Raw genomic sequence first — 21,299 nt, forward strand, 5'->3', positions numbered from 1 at the left:
CTAAATATCTGACCAAAATTAGGTGGCTTAAAATTAATAAAATCACATGTGTTCTGCATGGTTGCACATCAACGATATTGTCTTTGCAGGGTTCCTGAGTAGACAGTGACTAGGCCTACAAGTCTTAACAGGAAGTTCTGTCTAATAAGTTCCCTGCTAACCTACTTACTCCTGACTCACCAAATAAAAAAACATATGTAGAAAACGTAGACATTTTATAATGAGTCCTCTCATTCATCATTATCAGATCAGTAGCTGCTTGAAGGGGCCGCGGCACTCCTCTTTAGTATTTACCTGCACAACGTCTATATCGTAGCTGCAGGGCAGTGGAATTACAGCCGTTCGTCCATTCACTTGAATGGAAGAGGAAGCTGTCATTACCCTGTACGACGGTGATAAAGTAAACACTGATCATTAATATCATGAAACCAGACAGCACCTAATACGATCAGGCAGCCACCAGGGGGCAGAAACAAAACAGTAGATGATGCCGGAAGCAGAAGGTTACATTAAGGGTCCATTCACACGTCCGCAATTTTGTTCCGCATTTTGCGGAACGGAATTGCGGACCCATTCATTTCTATGGTCCGCAATTCCGCATTTCCGATCCCGAAAAAAATAGAACATGTCCTATTCTTGTCCGCAATTGCGGACAAGAAAAGCCATTTTCTATGAGAATGCCGGCGATGTGCGGTCCGCAAAATGCGGAACGCACATCGCCGATGTCCGTGTTTTGCGAATCCACGGATCCGTAGATCTGCAAAACACACACGGACATGTGAATGGACCCTCACTGTGTAGTGGCTATGCCAGCATCTTGCAGCTCAGCTCCCATTCACTTCTGCCTCCAACCCTTTTAAGATCAATAGGGGAGACTTATCAAACTGGTGTAAGGTAGAACTGTCTTACTTGTCCATAGCAACCAATCAGATTCCACCTTTCATTTTCCAAAGGAATCGGATTTGGTTGCTATGGGCAACTTAGCCAGTTCTACTTTACAACAGTTTGATAAATCTCCCCAAATGTCTTTAAATATATTTTTTGGGTGATATGTCTATAGGAATCCCATGTCAACCCATTTTTAAAGTTTATAAGGCTTGTTTCACGTTTGCGTTAAGCAGATCCAGTAGGAGGTTCTGTCCGGCCCCATTCACTATAATGGGGACCAGCAGAGATCCAGCCACAACCTGGCAAATATGCTGAGGAGCTGGCTAGGCAAATACCACTGCACGCAACTGTTTTCGACCAACCGCTTCTCAGCATATTTGGCGGGTAGCGGCCGACTCCGCCAGTCCCCATCTTAGTGAATGGGGCTGGACGGTATCTCAACCGTGCATGGTATTCACAGATCCTGCAGGCTGTTCCTGGCCAGAACAGCCTGCTGGATCTTTTCAGGTTCTGAAAAACCTTCTCTTCTGAAGTCATTGAAACTGCAAATATGATGGTGCACATGCACATTGGCACGTCCCACCAGATCTTATGGTTGGTGAACATCTTCCATTTCCAGTTTCTGCGCAGTTATAGTGGCACGATTGTAAGATAATAATGCTTCTGTTCATCTGACTCACTCTATGGCTCATCACACAGGTTGCAAGTATCACCCCAATCATCCCTTAGGCCAAAATACTGTGCCATGTATTTCCAGTTTTATCTTGTCGTTGAGTCCAATTATAATCTATAAAAAATGTCTATGTTATCATGAAGAGTAATATTAGTATCCTTAAGAACAAGTACAAAAAAAAAAAGCTTCCAGGATATATTGACTTGTGAATAGAAAGATGACAACTACATTTCCCACATTGTAGCTGCAGCAGTGGTTGTCATCCAGTTGCCTTTTTATGCAGCAATATGGGAGTGGTGAATGTAACTATTGTGATTTGCATAGTTTTGAATCGTTACTCATTGATAAAGCTGGATAAGCTTAGTGACAACCTCTAAGACCACATTGTTGGTCACACTGGTTGTCATCCAGAAACATGCAAGTAGTAATGACTGAATGTAACTAAAATATCATGAAAGAAAAGCAAAACCAAAAGATGCATATTTACACATGAGATTGTTCAATTTTACAGGATATTCCCAAAGTGTACCTGAGTTTTCAAAAAAGTTTGCATAATGGCTGTGCTTCTTTGTACAATCATAACTGTGAAAAAAAATGGTATTTTTTGGGCTTCCCTAATGTCCCTTACAGCCATATTATTCCCTGTTTCAGCTGCACAGCTAGATGTATTTCTCTCAGAAGCAGGGGCCATCTCCCTTCTGTAGAATCTGCCATCATTGTACTGCTAGTGATATCCTTTCCCTTACTTCCGACTATGTTTGTTTTCAGCTCCAGAGCTCACAGAACAGATAAGGAGGGGGAAATCACACTTACGGACACATAGGAGGCTCCTATAATCTTCAAAAGCTGGGTAGAAGCACTTCTTTTATCAGGCTCAGGATCTCAGCTAGCTCTGACACCCCCCACTTCCTATGAGCTGGCTTCTATGCCTTTGTTACTAGGGACGGATCTTGTCTGACAATAGGCAGCTGACTACATATTAGGTGGAAGTGAGACCCCCTAGTGGACATGACTTTACAGCTTTTTTTTTTTTTCAGGTGGATGCAGGCATATTTTTTTAATGAAGCGATTTTGAAATTTACTAATTACACCACTCTCTATTAAATGAAATTAAATAGTGTAAAAAATTAGTGACTCTTTAAATAAAACAAGTGCTCGAATGTGTCAGATGATTTCATTTGTTGCTGAAATGCACTGTTCTCACAAGCCTGCCAATAATTACATCCACGGTTCCCCCGACACACCCATGATTGTAATTTGTCTTGTACCTGACAAACTGGCTGACAATATTTGAAACTAATTTCTAAACCACTCACATAATAACAAGAAGCAAGAAAGGAAAATAAGGACAACTCAGCACTACCGAAAACTAAAGAAGCCATAATAATTGGATAGAAGGGTGAACTCTACCAAAATGCCTAATAAAAGGATTTTTTGCACATTAGGATATCCAAGTGCCATACACTATTGGATTTTATCAGTACCTGTTTTTTCAGTTTAGTTTCATTTTCATCAATTGTATACATGTAATGTTATTAGCTAGAATTGGAGGAACATATATCATGCAAAGCTCTTCAGGCGCACAAGGGCTCAATGGTCAAGGAGTTTGCTGCCCTCACTAACCCAAGTAAGAGGCTTATGCTTATATACAAGGCCGCCACTGGGGCCTTCTATTGTCTATTCTCACCTTGGAATCTCAGAAATCATTAATTGATGCCTCTAAGTACAACATAGTTCTATTCAGACCTTTTTCCTACTTTACATTGTATATGCACCGGATAAGCTCCTTGAACGTACGCCAAACATATCCTTAAGGCCCTCATGCCGTATGTCAAACAAGAGCTTCTTTGGCAGAAATGCATTGACATACCTTTGCTGCGCTTTTTAAAACATAAAAAATTAGATATCTCGGTATATGCTTTTTTACGATAGGAGCCAATGTTGTATACATTCTGCTGTATGCTTATAAAATTGCGTATGACGCAGCCTTCCATTGGAGGTATATGTTGGGAAATATATGGACAGAAGGAGAAAAAATTTGATTTGGAGCCTATCACCAACAAAGTCATCAGTACATATTGGTTTTCTTGGCCAATCTAGACATTTACTGAAAATCTAACATACACTATATGCGGGAAAACTAAAGGGAATGTGTCACCAATTTTTGTTTCTGCCAGTTAAAACCAGATCAGGGCACATATCCTTTTTTCTAATCTGTTTTGGGGGCTGCCATCTTGCCTGAGCTGTTGTTAAAGGGATTCTGTCACCTCGTTTTAGCTTATAGAGCTGCGGACATACACGGCTAGATCGCCGCTAGCATGTCCGCAATATACCTGGCCCATAAAGCTTGTCCTTTTATTGTGTTTAAAAAATGATTTTATAGATATGTAAATGACCCTGGTAAGGAGTCCAAGGGGCTGTACTAACCTTTCTGGTGCCCAGCCATGCCCCCCTGTGAAGGAGCCCAGCACCGCCTGCGTCCTCCGAATCTCCTCCTTGCTCACAGTTAGATTGCCGTAATCTCGCGATGCGCGAGCTTGCACATGCGCAGTTCCTTCCCTGAGGCTGATGCCAGCACATGGAAGGAACACTATACCGGCACTGCGCATGCGCGAGCTCGCGCATCGCGAGATTACGGCAGTCTAACTGTGAGCAAGTAGGATATTCGGAGGACGCAGGCGGTGCTGGGCTCCTTCACAGGGGGCGTGGCTGGGCTCCAAGAAGGTTAGCAGTGATGGCCAGTTCGCATTGTTCGCCCGCGAACACATGCGGGCTGCCATCTTAACTCACAAGTCCGGCGAGGCACAGGTAAGCCCTTATGCGGTCAGCGGGAGCAGGCAGTTCCGAAAAACAGCCCGATGAAGGCCCCGGCGGCTGTTCTCAGAACTGCCTGCTCCCGCTGATGTGAACTGGCCATCACTGAAGATTAGTATAGCCCCTTGGGCTCCTTACCAGAGTCATTTAAATATATATAAAATCATTTTTAAACACAATAAAAGGACACAGCTTTATGGGACAGGTATATTGCGGACATGCTAGCGGCGATCTAGCTGTGCATGTCCGCAGCTCTATGAGCTAAAACGAGGTGTTAGACTCCCTTTAACAGTATTTAGATATATGCCTTACAGCAGCCACCATAGCCCATAGTCACTATGGACAAGAGCTGACTTCTATGGGAGAGTTTTCTACATATCTTCTGTGCCCTGTGCAGAGGTCAGGAGGGAGCTGATAAGCTGTGATATCACCTATTGTGGATGATGGATGCTGTGTTATCTATACAGAGGTGATTGTCACTGTATTATTGCCTGTGATGATAAGCAGATAACTACAGTAAAGTGACCTGTACAGACCAAGAAGTGGCACCTATTATTAGGCTTAGTGGCCAGTGTGAAAACTGCAGGATTTTAGATTTTTTTATATAGATATTGACATGGAAAATTAAAATTAAGAAAAAAAATCGAAAAATTCTTTAAAAATATGTTTAACATTAAGATGTCAATGGGTCATTTTCTGATGGCACATTCTATTTAACCCATAAAACTGTGGCAGAATTGTGACCTTTTTCCAATTTCATCTGATTTGTAATTTTTTTTCCAGCTTCCCACTACGTCATATGCAATATAAAATAGCGCCATAAGAAAGTATAACTTGTCCCACAAAAAAAACAAGCCCACATAAATTTCTGTGAACAGAAAAATGAAAAAGTTATGGCTCCTGAAAGGGGGGTGCAAATGAAAACATAAAAATGGACCATCGTCCTGTCCTCAAGGAGTTAAATATTCTTCAGGCTGCACATAGCCAAGATTTGTCATAAATCTTCTATTGTATTCTATTGTAGAAATGTCTTAAACACCCTTCCGTGCTAGATGAATGAGGAGTTCCTAAGGGAGGGGCAATGACAAGTATATTAGATGTTTGAGCAGACTAAAGCTTAGGAAACTGTGGGGTAATATGGTACACAAGACCCCAGGAGGCCTAGGAGACTAAAAGCTATTTTTTCCATTCTGTGTTTAAAGGGAACCTATCACCGGGATTTCGTGAATAGAGCTGATGACTCCAGGACTCCTCTCAGGTTAATTTGCATATGTATCAAATCGATTTGTTTACACAATAAAAGCACACAGAGCTATGGGGACTGGGTATTGCGGATGTGCTAGGGGCCATCTAGCAACCCATGTCCTCAGCTCTATACACAAAATCCCGGTGACAGGTTCCCTTTAAAGAACATCGCCACCCATATACTATTTTTAGGTGGGTGTTATCATATGTGACATACAACATAAGGCATCACATTCACATTTCTCCTATCTTCGGCAAGTTTATTTTTGTCCTGGACTAGTAAATTCTGTCCCCGTATCTTAGTACAGGGAAAGGAGTGTGAAACTGAGCACACACCCAGAGTTCAGAGTACAGAAATGTGCATACTAAATCCTGCATTGTAACGCTCTGAATGCTAAAAGCAAAGCCAAACTAAATAGAAGCAATGAAAAAAATATTAGTATTGTTCAGGAATATGAGAAAGGACCTGTCACCTCTCCTGATATCGGTCTTAGCAACTAATTGCATCCCCCTTTTAATAAAAATTCTGGAGTATCTATTCTTAGGACTCTATGTTGTATCATTCCTTTATTATTACTGCTAGAAGTTATGAATAATGTGGCAGCAGTTTGCAATAAGGGTCCAGATGGGTGTAACCAGTTGGGGTGTGCAGGGACAAACCCCCAAATATTCTTGGATGTAAATGAACCTCTCAATTGCTTGGATAATGTAAAAATCAGGTCACAGTTAATGTCAATCTTGGTCTGGAAACAGGAGCACAACGAGAACTAGCTAAATGATTCTACCAAACATTCCACTCAGGATAACATCTTAATAAACCTTAATATGCTCAATTAGCATGCCATTTATGTACTTATATACAAGGTATTTGAAATGATAATTACAGAATATAAGCAGACATTATTTTCATTCTTGCCTTTCCAATAGATGTTGGACAGATAGTAGACAAATAACAGGGGAAAGGGGGGGGAAAAACTAAATTAAAGCATGTATGTTGATTCAGTATTTCATCACTCCCAAGCACAAAGAGCATTCCATATGATAGAATACTATATAGAATCACTATATAACAATATATTGCTTTCCATGGATGGTTGACTGATGCCTTCTTCGGAACGAAGATACAAGATTCCCTTCTAATTCATCTTCGTTAAATCGTATAGGTGGAAAAAGGGCTACCATTTATCTCGATTTCATGGACTCTTTTAAAGTGGTTATACTTATTAGAGAAAAGTTGATGTTTGACCAACCATTGAAAGAACAGTCATCTGGTGAATGCAGCAATAAACATTTGATGTTGGCCATTACAATCGTTTAAACTGTCCATACATGTTGAAGGACAACGGGCAAAGGATGAAACATCTTTCTGTTGAAAGATCTTTTGTTGGATTATTGGAAGAAAATTTCAAACATGGTTGACTTCTTTCCATATGATAATGGTCTATCATTGGTTGGCCTTGTTAAATTTTAACTAAAAAATGTTTTAGCTGAAATTATCCATTTTAACCAACTTCAGACAAATGTTTATGGGTAGTTTTAGAGTAAGACTCTACCATAGACAACTTCATTCTGTGTTACGTTACTGAATCACAGTCGACCAATCTTACTGTATTCATCAAAAATCTCAGGAGAAGCTAAAAATACCATTATCTTGTGCCAGCTAGGTTATATGTTTTATGGCCTCCTTGTCTAAACCAGTGTGGGTCAAGAACATACGCATCTTCTGTAAGTGGAAGGGCAATGTCAATCTAGGTTTTGTAACGCATCTTACAGCATGCAAAGTACAGCAAGAAACACATGGTGTTTTAAGATGTGTTAACCAATCACTTAATAAACTTCTAGTAGTATAATATACACTGTGTATGGCTCCGGCATAGTGAAGCTTTCTAGCTAGTATTTAAGTATAAGAATTGGCTAGTGCGCTTGCAATGTAATTGTGCATAAATGTAATTAAAAAATACAAATGCCCAAATGCACAATAATCTATACAGAAAAGCACAATTTTAGAAGGTGTCTAAGGTACTTGTCTAGTATATGTAAATTATACAATAGAATCTACAAAAGGAGCTCTTTGAGAAAATCACCCCCGATCTTAGTGCTTTAGAATTATTTCTACGATGGATTTTTACATTTCCATATTTCTTATGCACGCTGGCCTCATCTTTGATATGACTCTTCTAGAAAACTTTTTTTATTTCAATTTTGGAGGTATATTTTCTTGTAGAATATATATCAAATCTTGTCAAGGTGTTGCTATATTATTACATAATATAGCCTTTTCTCAATCTTACAAAAAAGACCATTCCATCAAATTCCTGGTCCTGGAAGTTTCTAACCTTACCCAAAGTAAATGTAGACTATATAGTGCGTATATGCTCATGCCATTTAACTCTTGCCACCAATGGTGATCTCTGTTTTCTATGTTGAACTTATTCCTTATGCCTTTTCTTGTCTGCAATTGCGGACAAGAATAGGACATGTTCTATTTTTTTGCGGAACGGAAGTGCAGATCCGGAAGTGTGGGTCCACAAATGCGGATGCAGACAGCACATTCCGGCCCCTTTGAAAATGAATGGGTCCGCACCTGTTCCGCAAAATTGCGGAACGGATGCGTACCCATTTTGCGGAGGTGTGAATGGACCCTTATGCTGGTTATTCTGTTCATGGTTAAAATATTTTCAAGGGTAGGGGAAATAAGATTGGGCGCAGCCAGTAGTTTATACTGTGATATAGATTCAGCTATGAGGGTGGCTACCATATTAATCTTAGCTAATTTGGTCTCTTTCTGCTAACAAAATTAAAACATCTTGGGCCTTGGGTTCAAGTAGGATGGTGTCCCATTCTTTAGTTGGCTTTTCTATTCATTCATTCATTCTGGTACAATTCTACGACTGCATGCTCAGATGCAAAGAACCAGAAGTCGACAAACCTATATTTCATATATTTGACCTTAGAGAGGGTTGTCTCACTTCAGTAAGTTGCATTTATCATGTAGTGAAAGTTAATACAAGGCACTTACTAATGTATTGTTATTATCCATATTGCCTCCTTTGCTGGTTGGATTCCTTCTTCCATCACATTATACACTTCTCATTTCCATGGTTACAGACCACCCTGCAATCCATCAGTGGTGGTCGTGCTTGCACACTATAGGAAAAAGCATTAGCCACTCTGGTGGCCGGGACCATGGGAGTGCACATTGGCTAGTGCTTTTTCCTGTAGTGTGCAAGCACGACCACTGCTGCTGGATTGCAGGGTGGTCTGTAACCATGGAAACGAGCAGTGTATAATGTGATAAGAAAAATGAATCCATCCAGCAAAGGAAGCAATATGGAGAATCACAATACATTAGTAAGTGGCTTGTATTAACTTTCACTACATGATAAATGCAACTTACTGAAGTGAGACAACCCCTTTAATAAACTTGTACTTCTTGGGTTGTATAACACAATTGTTGGATGTGTGATTCTAGAGTTGAATTATGGCCACCTTTGGCTGTATGGAATGTTGCTGTGTTGGTTTTTGTTATGCAAAACATTTTGAGTAAAACATTTTGATACTCACAAGCTAGTCATTAGGGTTATTATTTCTGCCAAGTTTAAAAAGGTGTGGCATTCTTACCAGACTCTGTATTTTATTTCATCACCTCACACACATTTACACAGCGGTAAAACTAACATACTGTACTTCTGAAATATTTTCAACATAAATAGTGCAATAATTGGGGAGAAAACTGGAGAGCTGGCCATGTAAAATGAGCAAAAGTCCTCAATATCACACAAAAAAAAATCTCCAACAAAACGGAAGGTAATCTTAGAAAAGTTCTAAGAACTTTAGTAGTCATAGTAGTCATTGAGACATCTTAAAGTGTATGGTCAACTTAAAGGATTTGTCCATGATTTTACAAGTGATGGTCTATCCTCAGGGTTCCACATCCCCACTGATCAGATGTTTCAGAGTAGTACTGGCAGCTGAAGACAGCGCCAGATTTAGACAGACCCGTTCATTGTGTAATGTACAGAGCTGGTTACTGCAGAACTGGTAATTGGCATGTATTCAGGGTGTCGGACTGCTGCCATCAATAGTGAAATCCTGGACAACCCCCAATTAAAGAGGTTTTCTGGGTATTTGATATTGAGGACCTATCTTCAGGATAGGTCATCAATATCGGATCAGTGGGGGTCCTACACCCCTCACCCCCGCCAATAAGTTGTCTGAGGAGACCCCAGCGATTGGCCTTTTTGCAGCTTACCTGGCACTGCGCCATCCACTGCATAGTGGCTGTGTTTCGTATTGCAGCTCAACCCCATTTGCTTAAATGGGACTGAGCTGTATCACGGCCATGTGACCAATGAACGTGACATTACTGACCTAGGAAAAGGTCAGGCCAAGAGTTGGACCTCGCCAATCTGATATTGATGGCCTATATTGAGGATACGCCATCAATTTCAAAATCTCTGACAATCCTTTTAAGGTTGACCAAACTACTGTCAATTAATAAAGTGAATTCTAACTATTGCCATTGCCAAGACAAATAAACACACAACATGCAAATACCAAGCTGTTTGCCTGCTGCTTGAATTAACTTAGTTATTTCTCTTTAGTTAATTTCCTCCATCATCAAAAATAATAATAACATGGAAGGAAATGAACCTTGCAGTGATATCATCTAACCTGTGACCCAATGATATGCACACATCTCAAATGAGGTCTTCAACCAGCATTCTTCAATTAATATTCCTAACATTTAATAACACGTCTATGTTGTCCACAATGCATCCACTTATTTACTGTAGAAAACTGTAGCCACTTGAACATGGTCATACACCGATCCCACAGGGCCCCACAGTAAAGCTTAGTATGGGTCCCCCTACCCCACCAAGTCACCCAGTACACCTGTGTCATACTCCCAGGCAATGTGGAATGCAAAATAGCATAAAAGTCTCACACACTATATCATTCTGAAGATCATATTTCTAAATGTATTTCAAACTGGTGGCATAATACATTGATACATCTCCCCTTATAGCTGTATGCCTGCAGCTTCCTTCCTTCTTAGAAAATTGTCTGCTAGAAGTCACCACTAGGGGGAGCTCAGTACATTGGAATATATACAGTTGCCATTGACTTCAATAAAAACGAAATGAACATACAGTGTTTTCACGTTTTCACCTCGGGGACAGAAAGATCTCAATCCCAGCACTCCCCCCCCCCCCCCCTCCCCCAGGGACTCCATAGCACTCACTTGGTCTGCCTTTCACCTCGGTAAAAAAAACATTCAACCACAGGCCCCCAACCTCCCCAGTCATGAGGTCTGCCTCCATGAAAGGTACACCACTGCAATTGAGTATTTCAAATATTGAGCAGACTCCATTTTCTAAACCTAATTTCCACATATACAGTACATTTGCTTGGTGGGACTGATGTCTATTTTTAGATATTTAGAGATTTTGGACTAATAGCTATGTCAGTCCTATTATTTGATGTGCACCCTTCGTCATAGAAGAATATGGTACTTCATGTCCTCCCACCCCATTTCACATTATCAAGAACACCTTGGTAACCCAACTAGTTTCCTGGTACTAATAGTTGGCTTTTTGCCCACCTCTTCTGTCAAATTCCATAACCTTACGCATGTGTCTTCTCCACTAATATTCTCTATGCTTCACCAGTTCCTCTAGACTGCAAATGTGAAGCATGCAAAATGCTCCTTCAAATTATCACCATTACACTTGCTGCTTCTATTTGCTTTACTGTGCATACACCGACTTCCTAATCTATACCTAGTTCTGTCTTTTATTCTTTGATTTTATGTGTCTGCTGGCGATGCTTGAGAATTTTTAACCTATGTGAATCCAAGTTATCTTATCCTAAGAATCCCAAAATTTACTAATGAATTAGAAAAAATATGACTGATAGATATTCAGAAAAAAACAAGCTTAGACCAACACCTACAAAGAATGTAAAAAAAAGGTTTCAGGTGCACACTAAAAGTAAGGAGCTTCTAATTTTCATATAGTAAGTATAACCTGGGAGTAATGCAATTTAAATTTTTTCATGTTTCCAGTGTTTGCATGTGCCTTGGGCATGGCAGTGTGCTGCTACTTGTAGTCCTTGTTTGTAGATAGATAGATATAGATATTCCCAGAGAGGTATAATCATCTGCAATATTTGCTCACACAATATATAAAGAAAACTTCAGACTTGTTAAGACTTGCTGATTATTCAGAGAAGAATTTAAAAAAAAAGTCAAGTCCCGGTAAAACTAGAGTAAGTAACTTACCAGTTCAGGAACTATAAATGCATATGGAAGTGTTCTAAAAACTCCAAGTCCATAGGGAATATCCGGCACTTCAGAAGTGGCCGGTATCTGGATTCCTTGTGATGCCATGTTTCCCCCTTAGTTCTCTGCGCTGTGTACAGAGGTGTCTGCTTGGTCTCTTCACCTGGCTATCTGCACCAAACAGATCAATCAGTTAAGTTTAAGATGCTATACTTCACAGGGACACGCCTGCACTGACGTACAGTACGAGATTGAAAAACCTGTTTCATCCCTCTCAGGCCCATCGAGATAACAAGGGCAAGGTGATCTGTGGTTAATCTGTCAGGCAAGGAATGACTATGAAATATGCAATTATATGATGACTTTCTCAAGTGGCTCTTCTTTGATGCAGATATTTAAGGAATGATTCAGAGGACGTAGCCATACAATGCTAGAAAACTTGCATGCTTCTTTAATTTGACAGTAGTAGTAAATTAATATTATTTAATTACATATTTCATTAATATGCAAGCAAATAAACTAAGAATTTTCAGGAATTACTCAAAAAAATGAAATTGTAATTTTGTATATTAAAGGGACACTCCCATCACATGGGGACATTTATCAAGACTGGCACTTTCTGCGCCTGTCTTGACATCCCCTGTGCCTAATTTATAACAAGGTGCAGCTCAGAACTGCTGTAGATGACGCCATAAAACTGGTGTAAATTAAGATAAATTTAACGCTGCAGCTGGCCACACTTCCTTTCCCACCCTTGCCACGCACCCTTTTAGAAAAGTACCAAGGACGGCGAAAAAAGGAGAGATGCAACAATTTTTTTAAAAAGTCACACCTGGTACTTTTTAACGTCACTTTTCAGGTGCAAAGGAAATGATAAGTCTCCCCCTGTAGTCTGTCTAATTTTTTACAAAAACAAAGGTGGAGTTTTTTTATATATAATTCATTGAAGTGACTCCATGTATCCTACTTCCGGTCGTGGCTCTTTAACTTCCTCTTTGTTTGGAATTTTAGCACTGCAGCTTCTCTTGAATTTCCCAGTCAGACCATTTACTACGGTCAGAGAGGGAAGGGGATGAGTGACTCAGCGAATAACACATTACACTACCAAGCACAATGCTCCATCTTTATCTAGGCCTATCAGAAGAACAATAGAGCTGTCATACTGTTATCCTAATTCTACATGTACAGTACAGACCAAAAGTTTGGACACACCTTCTCATTTAAAGAGTTTTCTTTATTTTCATGACTATGAAGGCATCAAAACTATGAATTAACACATGTGGAATTATATACATAACAAACAAGTGTGAAACAACTGAAAATATGTCATATTCTAGGTTCTTCAAAGTAGCCACCCTTTGCTTTGATTACTGCTTTGCACACTCTTGGCCTTCTCTTGATGAGCTTCAAGAGGTAGTCATCTGAAATGGTCTTCCAACAGTCTTGAAGGAGTTCCCAGAGATGCTTAGCACTTGTTGGCCCTTTTGCCTTCACTCTGCGGTCCAGCTCACCCCAAACCATCTCGATTGGGTTCAGGTCCGGTGACTGTGGAGGCCAGGTCATCTGGCTCAGCACCCCATCACTCTCCTTCATGGTCAAATAGCCCTTACTTTCAAAGTTTTCCCAATTTTTCGGCTGACTGACTGACCTTCATTTCTTAAAGTAATGATGGCCACTCGTTTTTCTTTACTTAGCTGCTTTTTTCTTGCCATAATACCAATTCTAACAGTCTATTCAGTAGGACTATCAGCTGTGTATCCACCTGACTTCTCCTCAACGCAACTGATGGTCCCAACCCCATTTATAAGGCAAGAAATCCCACTTATTAAACATGACAGGGCACACCTGTGAAGTGAAAACCATTTCGGGGGACTCATCAAGAGAATGCCAAGAGTGTGCAAAGCAGTAATCAAAGCAAAAGGTGGCTACTTTGAAGAACCTAGAATATGACATATTTTCAGTTGTTTCACACTTGTTTGTTATGTATATAATTCCACATGTGTTAATTCATAGTTTTGATGCCTTCAGTGTGAATCTACAATTTTCATAGTCATGAAAATAAAGAAAACTCTTTGAATGAGAAGGTGTGTCCAAAATTTTGGTCTGTACTGTACATTACTATTATATTAACATATAGTATCTTCCCATATGAGTTTTTTCTCTCTGTGCCGACTGTGCAGAACAGCAATATTTTATAGAAATTTTCCATGGTATAATACTGCTGAAATAAAAAAGAAAAACAGACAAAAATTATTTAAAAAATGTTTTCTATAAATATTGAGCTACAAAGTTCCATTTCCAATAAATGAATATTTTAGATCATCACTAGAATATACCAAGACATTATGATCAGTGGGGTTCTGGGATATATCAGAACGGGGCGACTACACTGAAATCTTCACTGCACCAGCACATGTGCAAGTTTTCAGTTTTTTTAAGATCAAGGTCAAGATCTATGGTTCTTTTTTGCATTGCTACGCTAATGTCTTTGACCTGCTCAAGAATTTGAACGCCTCTGGATGTATGTCTAGCATAAATAAGATCACATGGTCAAGGGGCACAGTAGTTGACTGATCAAGTTCTACAATTTATAGAGGGTACAATCTGAAATTTCTCATTCCATGAGGAGTCACAGAATTTATCAGTTTTGGTCATAAATCTGCAGGCTTAACAATCAACGTAAACCGAAAAAACCCTATTTGGTGCCAAGTGACACAAAAATGAAAGTACATCTATGTGGTACATAGTGGCTGTGTACCAGTCACCCAGGATTTAGGTACATTTTGCAGAGACTTTTGTCTGGTCAGGAAAAAACTTGGATAGATCAAGATCTTGCTTTAATACACTCACATACTGTTCACATCATCTCATCCATTATTGTGTGTCTTCATCCCTTTTTGGTATTTTAACTATTTTATGGGCAATTGATAATATACATTATGTGCAGTTTGATATTATAGAGTAACTTGTTTGTTCTTTGTAGAGATACATAGCTCTGTATAGGAGCTGCTAGAGACATTGTAAAGTTTCCTCATCTTTCATTTTGGATACATTGGGACTAGAAATGAGCGAATCGAATCCCACAAAGTGGAATTCTATCCGAATTTCTGGATAAATTTGATTTGCCTCGAAGCCGAATTTCCTTGTGCGAATCGATTTAACCTGAAATAGTGTAAAAAACAAAAAAATACTTACCTCCTCCATTTGCCCGCGATGGGCCGCCACCCACCATCTTGATTGAAGATTGCAGCTGAAATCCCGTTCTTGGTGACGTATGACGTCACCACGCCGGCCAGCATGATGACGTAATCTCGAGCCGCACGAGATTTCGCTACAGATCTTCAAACAACATGGCGGCGGCCGGCCCGTCGCGAGCAAATGGAGGCGGTAAGTTTGATTTAATTTTTATATTTAATGTTAATTTCACACTCAGGTGCCACGATCATGTACGAATGTGGCATCTTAGGGTTACAATGACGGGGGGTGGCGCTATCGCAGCTCCCTGTCATTGCATTCTTTACTTACAAAAAAATGCGCTTCGTGACAAAGTAATGTCACAAAGCAAATTTTTTAGTAAAATTCAGCGAATCAGCCAAATCAAACTTTTCATAAATTCGCTCATCTCTAATTGGGACAATTGGCTGTAAAGGTGGGTATACCATTTACATATTGATCTCACCATAAATTAATCCTATTTCTTTGTTTCTAATTTTATAAACTTTATGTCTAGCTTTCACTCTTGGCATTGTTCGGATAAAATTGGACAAAGTAGAAAACCAAACAGAATATATGTGTATATAGGTCAGAATGTTGATATGAACACAATCAGAATGTACCTTGACCTGAAAAATGATAATAATTACAACCATAATAAACTGCATGGATTAAAAAATAAAATAAAATCATGCACTCATTTATTTTTATTTTTATTCTGAACACTAGATAAAATTCTCTAATATGGCATGGCCTAACAGGCATTCACAATGACAGTCCTGGGGGGGGCGTTGTAGGTCCAGTGATGTCACTTAAAACTAATCAGGGGCAAAGAGCAGGGTTGCCAACCGTCCAGAAATTTTGGACAGTCCATAAAAATAGGTGACTTTTTTTCTGTCAGTGAAAAAAATTTACATGTCTGTGATTTTTTTTAGGCTGGTGCTACTTGACTAGGTTATTAGGTGGTGCAGTAAGGAAGTCGGCAGCCAGTGAGCATCCTTCCTTCACTATGCCTGCGCCAAATACTGAACTGCACGGTGCAGGCGCGAGATTTAACATTCACTCAGGGCCGGCAGGAGTATGCGAACGCTGCCTGGCCCTGTCAATCAAGACTTGGAGGGAGGTGACAAAGGTGGGAGAACGGAGTCTCTATGAGCAGGAGCAACGCCCCCTCCCCCTGCTCCTAGAGGCTAATTTGCATATTATAAAAGTGACATTTATGGAGTAACGGGGGCATGGATAAAACTATAAATAGGCTAGTTAGGTTCAGCTGACATTAGTACAGGGTGAGCCATTTATATGGATACACCTTAATAAAATGGGAATGGTTGGTGATATTAACTTCCTGTTTGTGGCACATTAGTATATGTGAGGGGGGAAACTTTTCAAGATGGGTGCTGACCATGGCGGCCATTTTGAAGTCGGCCATTTTGAATCCAACTTTAAATAGGAAGAGGGTCATGTGACACATCAAACTTATTGGGAATTTCACAAGAAAAACAATGGTGTGCCATCATCTGAAGGCAATCGTCTATGCTGTGAAGATACGAGATGTGCAGCACCTGAAACTACGGATACTGGAAGCCTATGCTAGCATCTCTCCTGCGGTGTTGCTATCAGTGTGTGAAGAGTGGGAGAAGAGGGTTTCATTGACAATCCAACACAATGGGCAGCACATTGAACACATTTTATAAGTGGTCAGAAACTTGTAAATAACTCATGAAAGAATAAAGTTACGTTAAAACCAAGCACACCATTGTTTTTCTTGTGAAATTCCCAATAAGTTTGATGTGTCACATGACCCTCTTCCTATTGAAAAAACAAAAAGTTGGATTCAAAATGGCCGACATCAAAATATCTTGCATTTATTGGATCAATAAAAACGATTTGATTTAAAAAAAAAAAAAAGGTGAAACTAGCATATGAGATAGACTCATTATATGCAAAGTGAGATATTTCAAGACTTAATTTGTTATAATTTGGATGATTATGGCTTACAGTTTATGAAACCCCAAAGTCACAATTTTGAGGTACCCTTTGCTCAGGGGATATGGATTAATTAGCTGACTACTGTAGAGTGTGATACTTTGAGCCTAGAATATTGAACCTTTTCACAAAATTCAAATTTTAAGCTGCATTATTGCAATTCCTTTTAATTTGCATGACTGAAATAAATGGACTTTTGCACGATATTCAAATGTTTTGAGTTCCACCTGTATATTCCCAAGTACCTCTTGTGAGGAATGTGGAATTATGATCTAATGCCAGCCATGATCTAATTCCAGTCATTTGCTGTCAGATAGCAGAGAGAGTGAACTCCGCAGGGGTCCTGGCTTCAAGCAGGCCACATGTGTACAAATTCACACCTCACTCAGCCAGCACAGAGGCAAACTAATACTACAGGGAAAAAAACCTGTAGCGGGTCTCAGCCAATACCCAGATCAATCAAATCCATCAGACATCATGGAACCGGGGATTCATAAGGAATCAGGAATTGCCCATCCATCACAGGCATAAACCAGTTATATATCTGCGACCCTGGGGTCAAGACGAACATGCCCATAGTCGTAGTTTGGAGGTCAGGTGTCGGGAAGGGGAGATACAGAGATCTCCCGCAGGAACCTAATAACGGCGCAATGTTTGGTCTCCACCTGTAGCTGGAACCCAGGCGGACCTGTTGGTCCCAGAACCATCTCCCTGTGACCTTCTGGTCTGGAGTTATGGGCCCTAATGGGTTTTGTGGGTCTTTGGGTACCAGAACCAGCAAGGAGGAGTGGACTCCCCCCAGAGGCAGGGAGGGGAGTGACCGACTACAGGTGAAAAGGCCCATGCAGGCCAGAGGCCAGAGTCTTTCTCTGAAGGGGGTCACATCGAGTACTGTGTTTGGAAGGACTGTGGACAAACTGCTGACATCACTGCCCCCATGTGACTACAGCCAAGCATTACAGCACCCCAGAACTCATTGTAACCCAAAGGACTACTCATCCATCTGGTAACTGACCCTTGCTCTGTTTAACTCTGTTGTATCATATCACCTGTATTTGCACATCCGACCACTGTATTCTCTGTTTATATTGTGTATTGTCTGGTGCGCCCTTAAGGCAATTAAATATATCATTTAATCTTGTGCTGTCCTTGTATCTCGATCATGAATCCCCACGTCCGTGTTTCAGCATAGTTATATGCTACTGCAGGTTAGTTTCTCACCCTATATAATCCCGTTAGCGGACCAGGCTTATATCAAACAAGGAACTGGTGGCAGTCTACTGGGCTGAGAAATCTCTGTATCACTAGGGCAGTGAAAAGGCTCTCTCAGCTTGTCAGGGTTATGAGCGAATGTGGAGTTATGCCGGAGGCCACGTAGACCACCGTCCCTCACCCCTATGGCTCTCTGTGCCTGTGTGGACAGGAGGCGTCTGTGTAAACTGTATCAAGCTGACCTTACGGGCTCCCACAGAGGGCGTAATGTCATGTCTTGGAAACCAGTGACTAAACCGTATCTCGTGGGCTCGACGTAGTTGACGTCAGGCGGGGCCGCAAGGTGCGGTATTCGTCACATATTAGTGGCAGCAAAGTGGGATCGAGATACTAGTGCGTGTGAGTGTTGGACCCATACTCCCAGACAATAAAGACTACCAGCAGTAGCTTTTGCCGCTGGAGTCTTAAGATCAGCTCTACACTAGACAGTCTGAGTTCAAATACAATAAGGTATGTGTGTGCATCAGGTTGCATTCGGTGTCAGTGATCATCCATGGCAATGATGGTCAGTATCACAAGAAGCAAGGCTAAGGAGATGGCCGATGCTATGACTAGTGGCGGGGAGGACGCAGTCCAGATACGGGGCCAAGAGGAGGTGGAAGGAAACTTTCTTCAAGGCGAGGGGGAGCACAGCCAAAGCTCCCAAGGAGCCAGTTGCTAGCGGTCAGGCACTCCACCTGCCCATTCCCCCAGCCAGGCAGGCTCGGCTGCTCTCCTACAAGCTGCCCTGGACCGCCTCGAAGCCAGAGACCAGACTGCCTACGAGATCCTCATGGCAGCTGCAGAATGTCACGAGCAAGCCGAACGGGAGCACCAACTGCATGTGCTCCAGCTCCAACTCCAGTTGCCCACCCCAGCCAGATGGGAGTCTTCAGAGATCCGGATTCCAAAACTACGGGTGGAGGACTTCCCCCTGCTGGACAAAGATGGGGACTTAGACACCTTCTTGCTGGCGTTTGAGACAGCCTGCCATCAGCACCAGCTGCTGGAGGACCATTGGGTCCGATTCCTAACGCCACATCTCAGGGGAAAAGCCCTGGAAATTTTCGGGTACCTGCCCAGCGAGACCATCCTGAGCTATGAGGACATCAAGCAGGCTCTGGTCCTGCAGTATAACTTGACCCCTGAGATGTACCGGAAGAAGCTCTGGAGTTTTCAGCAGAGCCCTACCCAGAACTGGGCCGATCACATGAGGGCCTTGCTGAGAGCGGTCGACCAATGGACCACAGGATTGGAGCTCACCAACGTCCAGCAGCTGAAGGAACTCATCGCCACAGAGCAGCAGTATTTGTGTAATTGCCCGGAGGACCTCCAGCAGTACCTCCGTGACCGGAAGCCAAAGGGGGCCTCCGCCACAGCAACCCTGGCCGATGAGTACACCAACAACAGGACTTCAGAGGCCCGGAAACCTGTCGGCTGGAGAGGGGGTAAGACGCACGCTGCACCTGCTGTCCCTTCCCCTAGGCCCAAGTGGGCACAGAACCCTGCTTCACTTTCCACGTTGGTGGGGGAACCCCGACTTTGCCACCTGTGTAAGCAGCCAGGACACTTCAAGGCCATGTGTCCGCAGCGCCTGAGGGACCCGTCCCAGTCATTGACACGGAAACCATCCACTGTGTTGTGCCACCGTGGGCCAGGCTGTGGCAATGGGACTTAGAGACATCGGCGCTGAGATAACTCTGGTACGGCCTAAACTGGTGGCACCGCACGATTTATTGTCTGGGAGATCCCTTACTGTCTCCGGGATAGGGGGAGTAGAACCGGCACTGCCCGTCGCCAACGTCTATTTGGACTGGGGCGCTGGCAGAGGAGTAAGGGAGGTGGGGGTATCCTCAAATATCCCTGCCAGTGTTTTACTGGGGACGGACTTGGGGCGGCTTGTGTCTAAGTATGTGGCCACTGACACCTCAAGGTTCGGTCCCCCAGAAGGTGATGCCATGTCCACCCCTGTTGGTACTGATAATGTACATAACATGCCTGTTAATGGTGATGTGGGGGATGTAATGTGTGCCTCTTCCCTCAGTGGGGAGGGGGTCATTCACGCTAGCTGTGCTGAGGCCCCATAGTGTGGCCAGCAAGAATACTGGTACCTGTTATCCTCAGGTCTGGCTACTGAGGGGACAAGCAGAGGGCAGACAGCTGCGGAGGAGGAGGATGCAAATGAGCTCAGGGCTGTCCCAGGAGAAGTAGGGCTCCCAGGTAAAGCCTCAGTGCAGGGTTCCTCCACAACCGGAATGTCAGAGGGCCAGGTTAGTCTATCTGGACTGGCGACTTGGTCGGAAGCTGAGGGGAAGCAGGCACGACCAACAGTGGCAGCGGACATAGCTGCTGTCACATGCAGTGGGAGTGCTGGGGGTCTAGGGGCCCCTCATGGGTCTGATGGCTTTCCCCCTTCTGATCAAGTGGCTGCCAAGTCAGATGGAGGACGGGGACCTGACAGAGGACGTGGCAGTCTCGTCTATTCTGGTCACGTCCAGTCAGGGGTTTCAGGCGGCGTTAGTGGCTGACGCCAGCCTGAATGCTCTCAAGGAGCAGGAGGCACAGCTTTCCTGAGACTCAGACCTCAAGCGGGCGGTCTGGGACCAAGGACGGCTGTACCGGATCACGGTCCTGCCGGGCTCACCGGAGGCGTGGCCTAGGGACCAACAGCTAGTGGTACCCTATCCGTTCAGGCCGGAGTTGTTGCGGGTTGCGCATGAGATTTGATGGCTGGACACCTAGGGGTCACTATGACAAAGGCCAGATTAGCCCAGTATTTCTACTGGCCAAAGATGGGGGCCGATGTGGTTGCCTACTGCCGTTCATGTGATGCCTTTCAGCGGGTGGGGCTGTGCCCCAAAGCCCCACTGGTAACGCTGCCCATAATTGAAGAGCCTTTCAGGAGGGTGGCGGTGGATCTGATTGGACTGCTGTCCATTCCCAGCA

At 42.5% G+C, this 21,299-nt stretch overlaps 1 protein-coding gene across 1 annotated transcript in view; it reads right to left on the minus strand.

The window, feature by feature from the left end:
- The window catches only part of MALL (mal, T cell differentiation protein like), a 31,801-nt gene extending 19,707 nt beyond the window's left edge, over positions 1-12,094 (minus strand). The window contains exon 1 of the mRNA XM_040429632.1: positions 11,904-12,094. Coding sequence (XP_040285566.1) covers positions 11,904-12,011 — 108 coding nt within the window. The 5' untranslated portion in view covers positions 12,012-12,094. The remainder of the gene's footprint in view (positions 1-11,903) is intronic.
- Between the last annotated feature and the right edge of the window lie 9,205 nt (positions 12,095-21,299).

The sequence above is a fragment of the Bufo bufo genome, chromosome 4 (assembly GCF_905171765.1).
Source record: "Bufo bufo chromosome 4, aBufBuf1.1, whole genome shotgun sequence".
In the NCBI taxonomy this organism is placed as follows: Eukaryota; Metazoa; Chordata; class Amphibia; order Anura; family Bufonidae; genus Bufo; species Bufo bufo.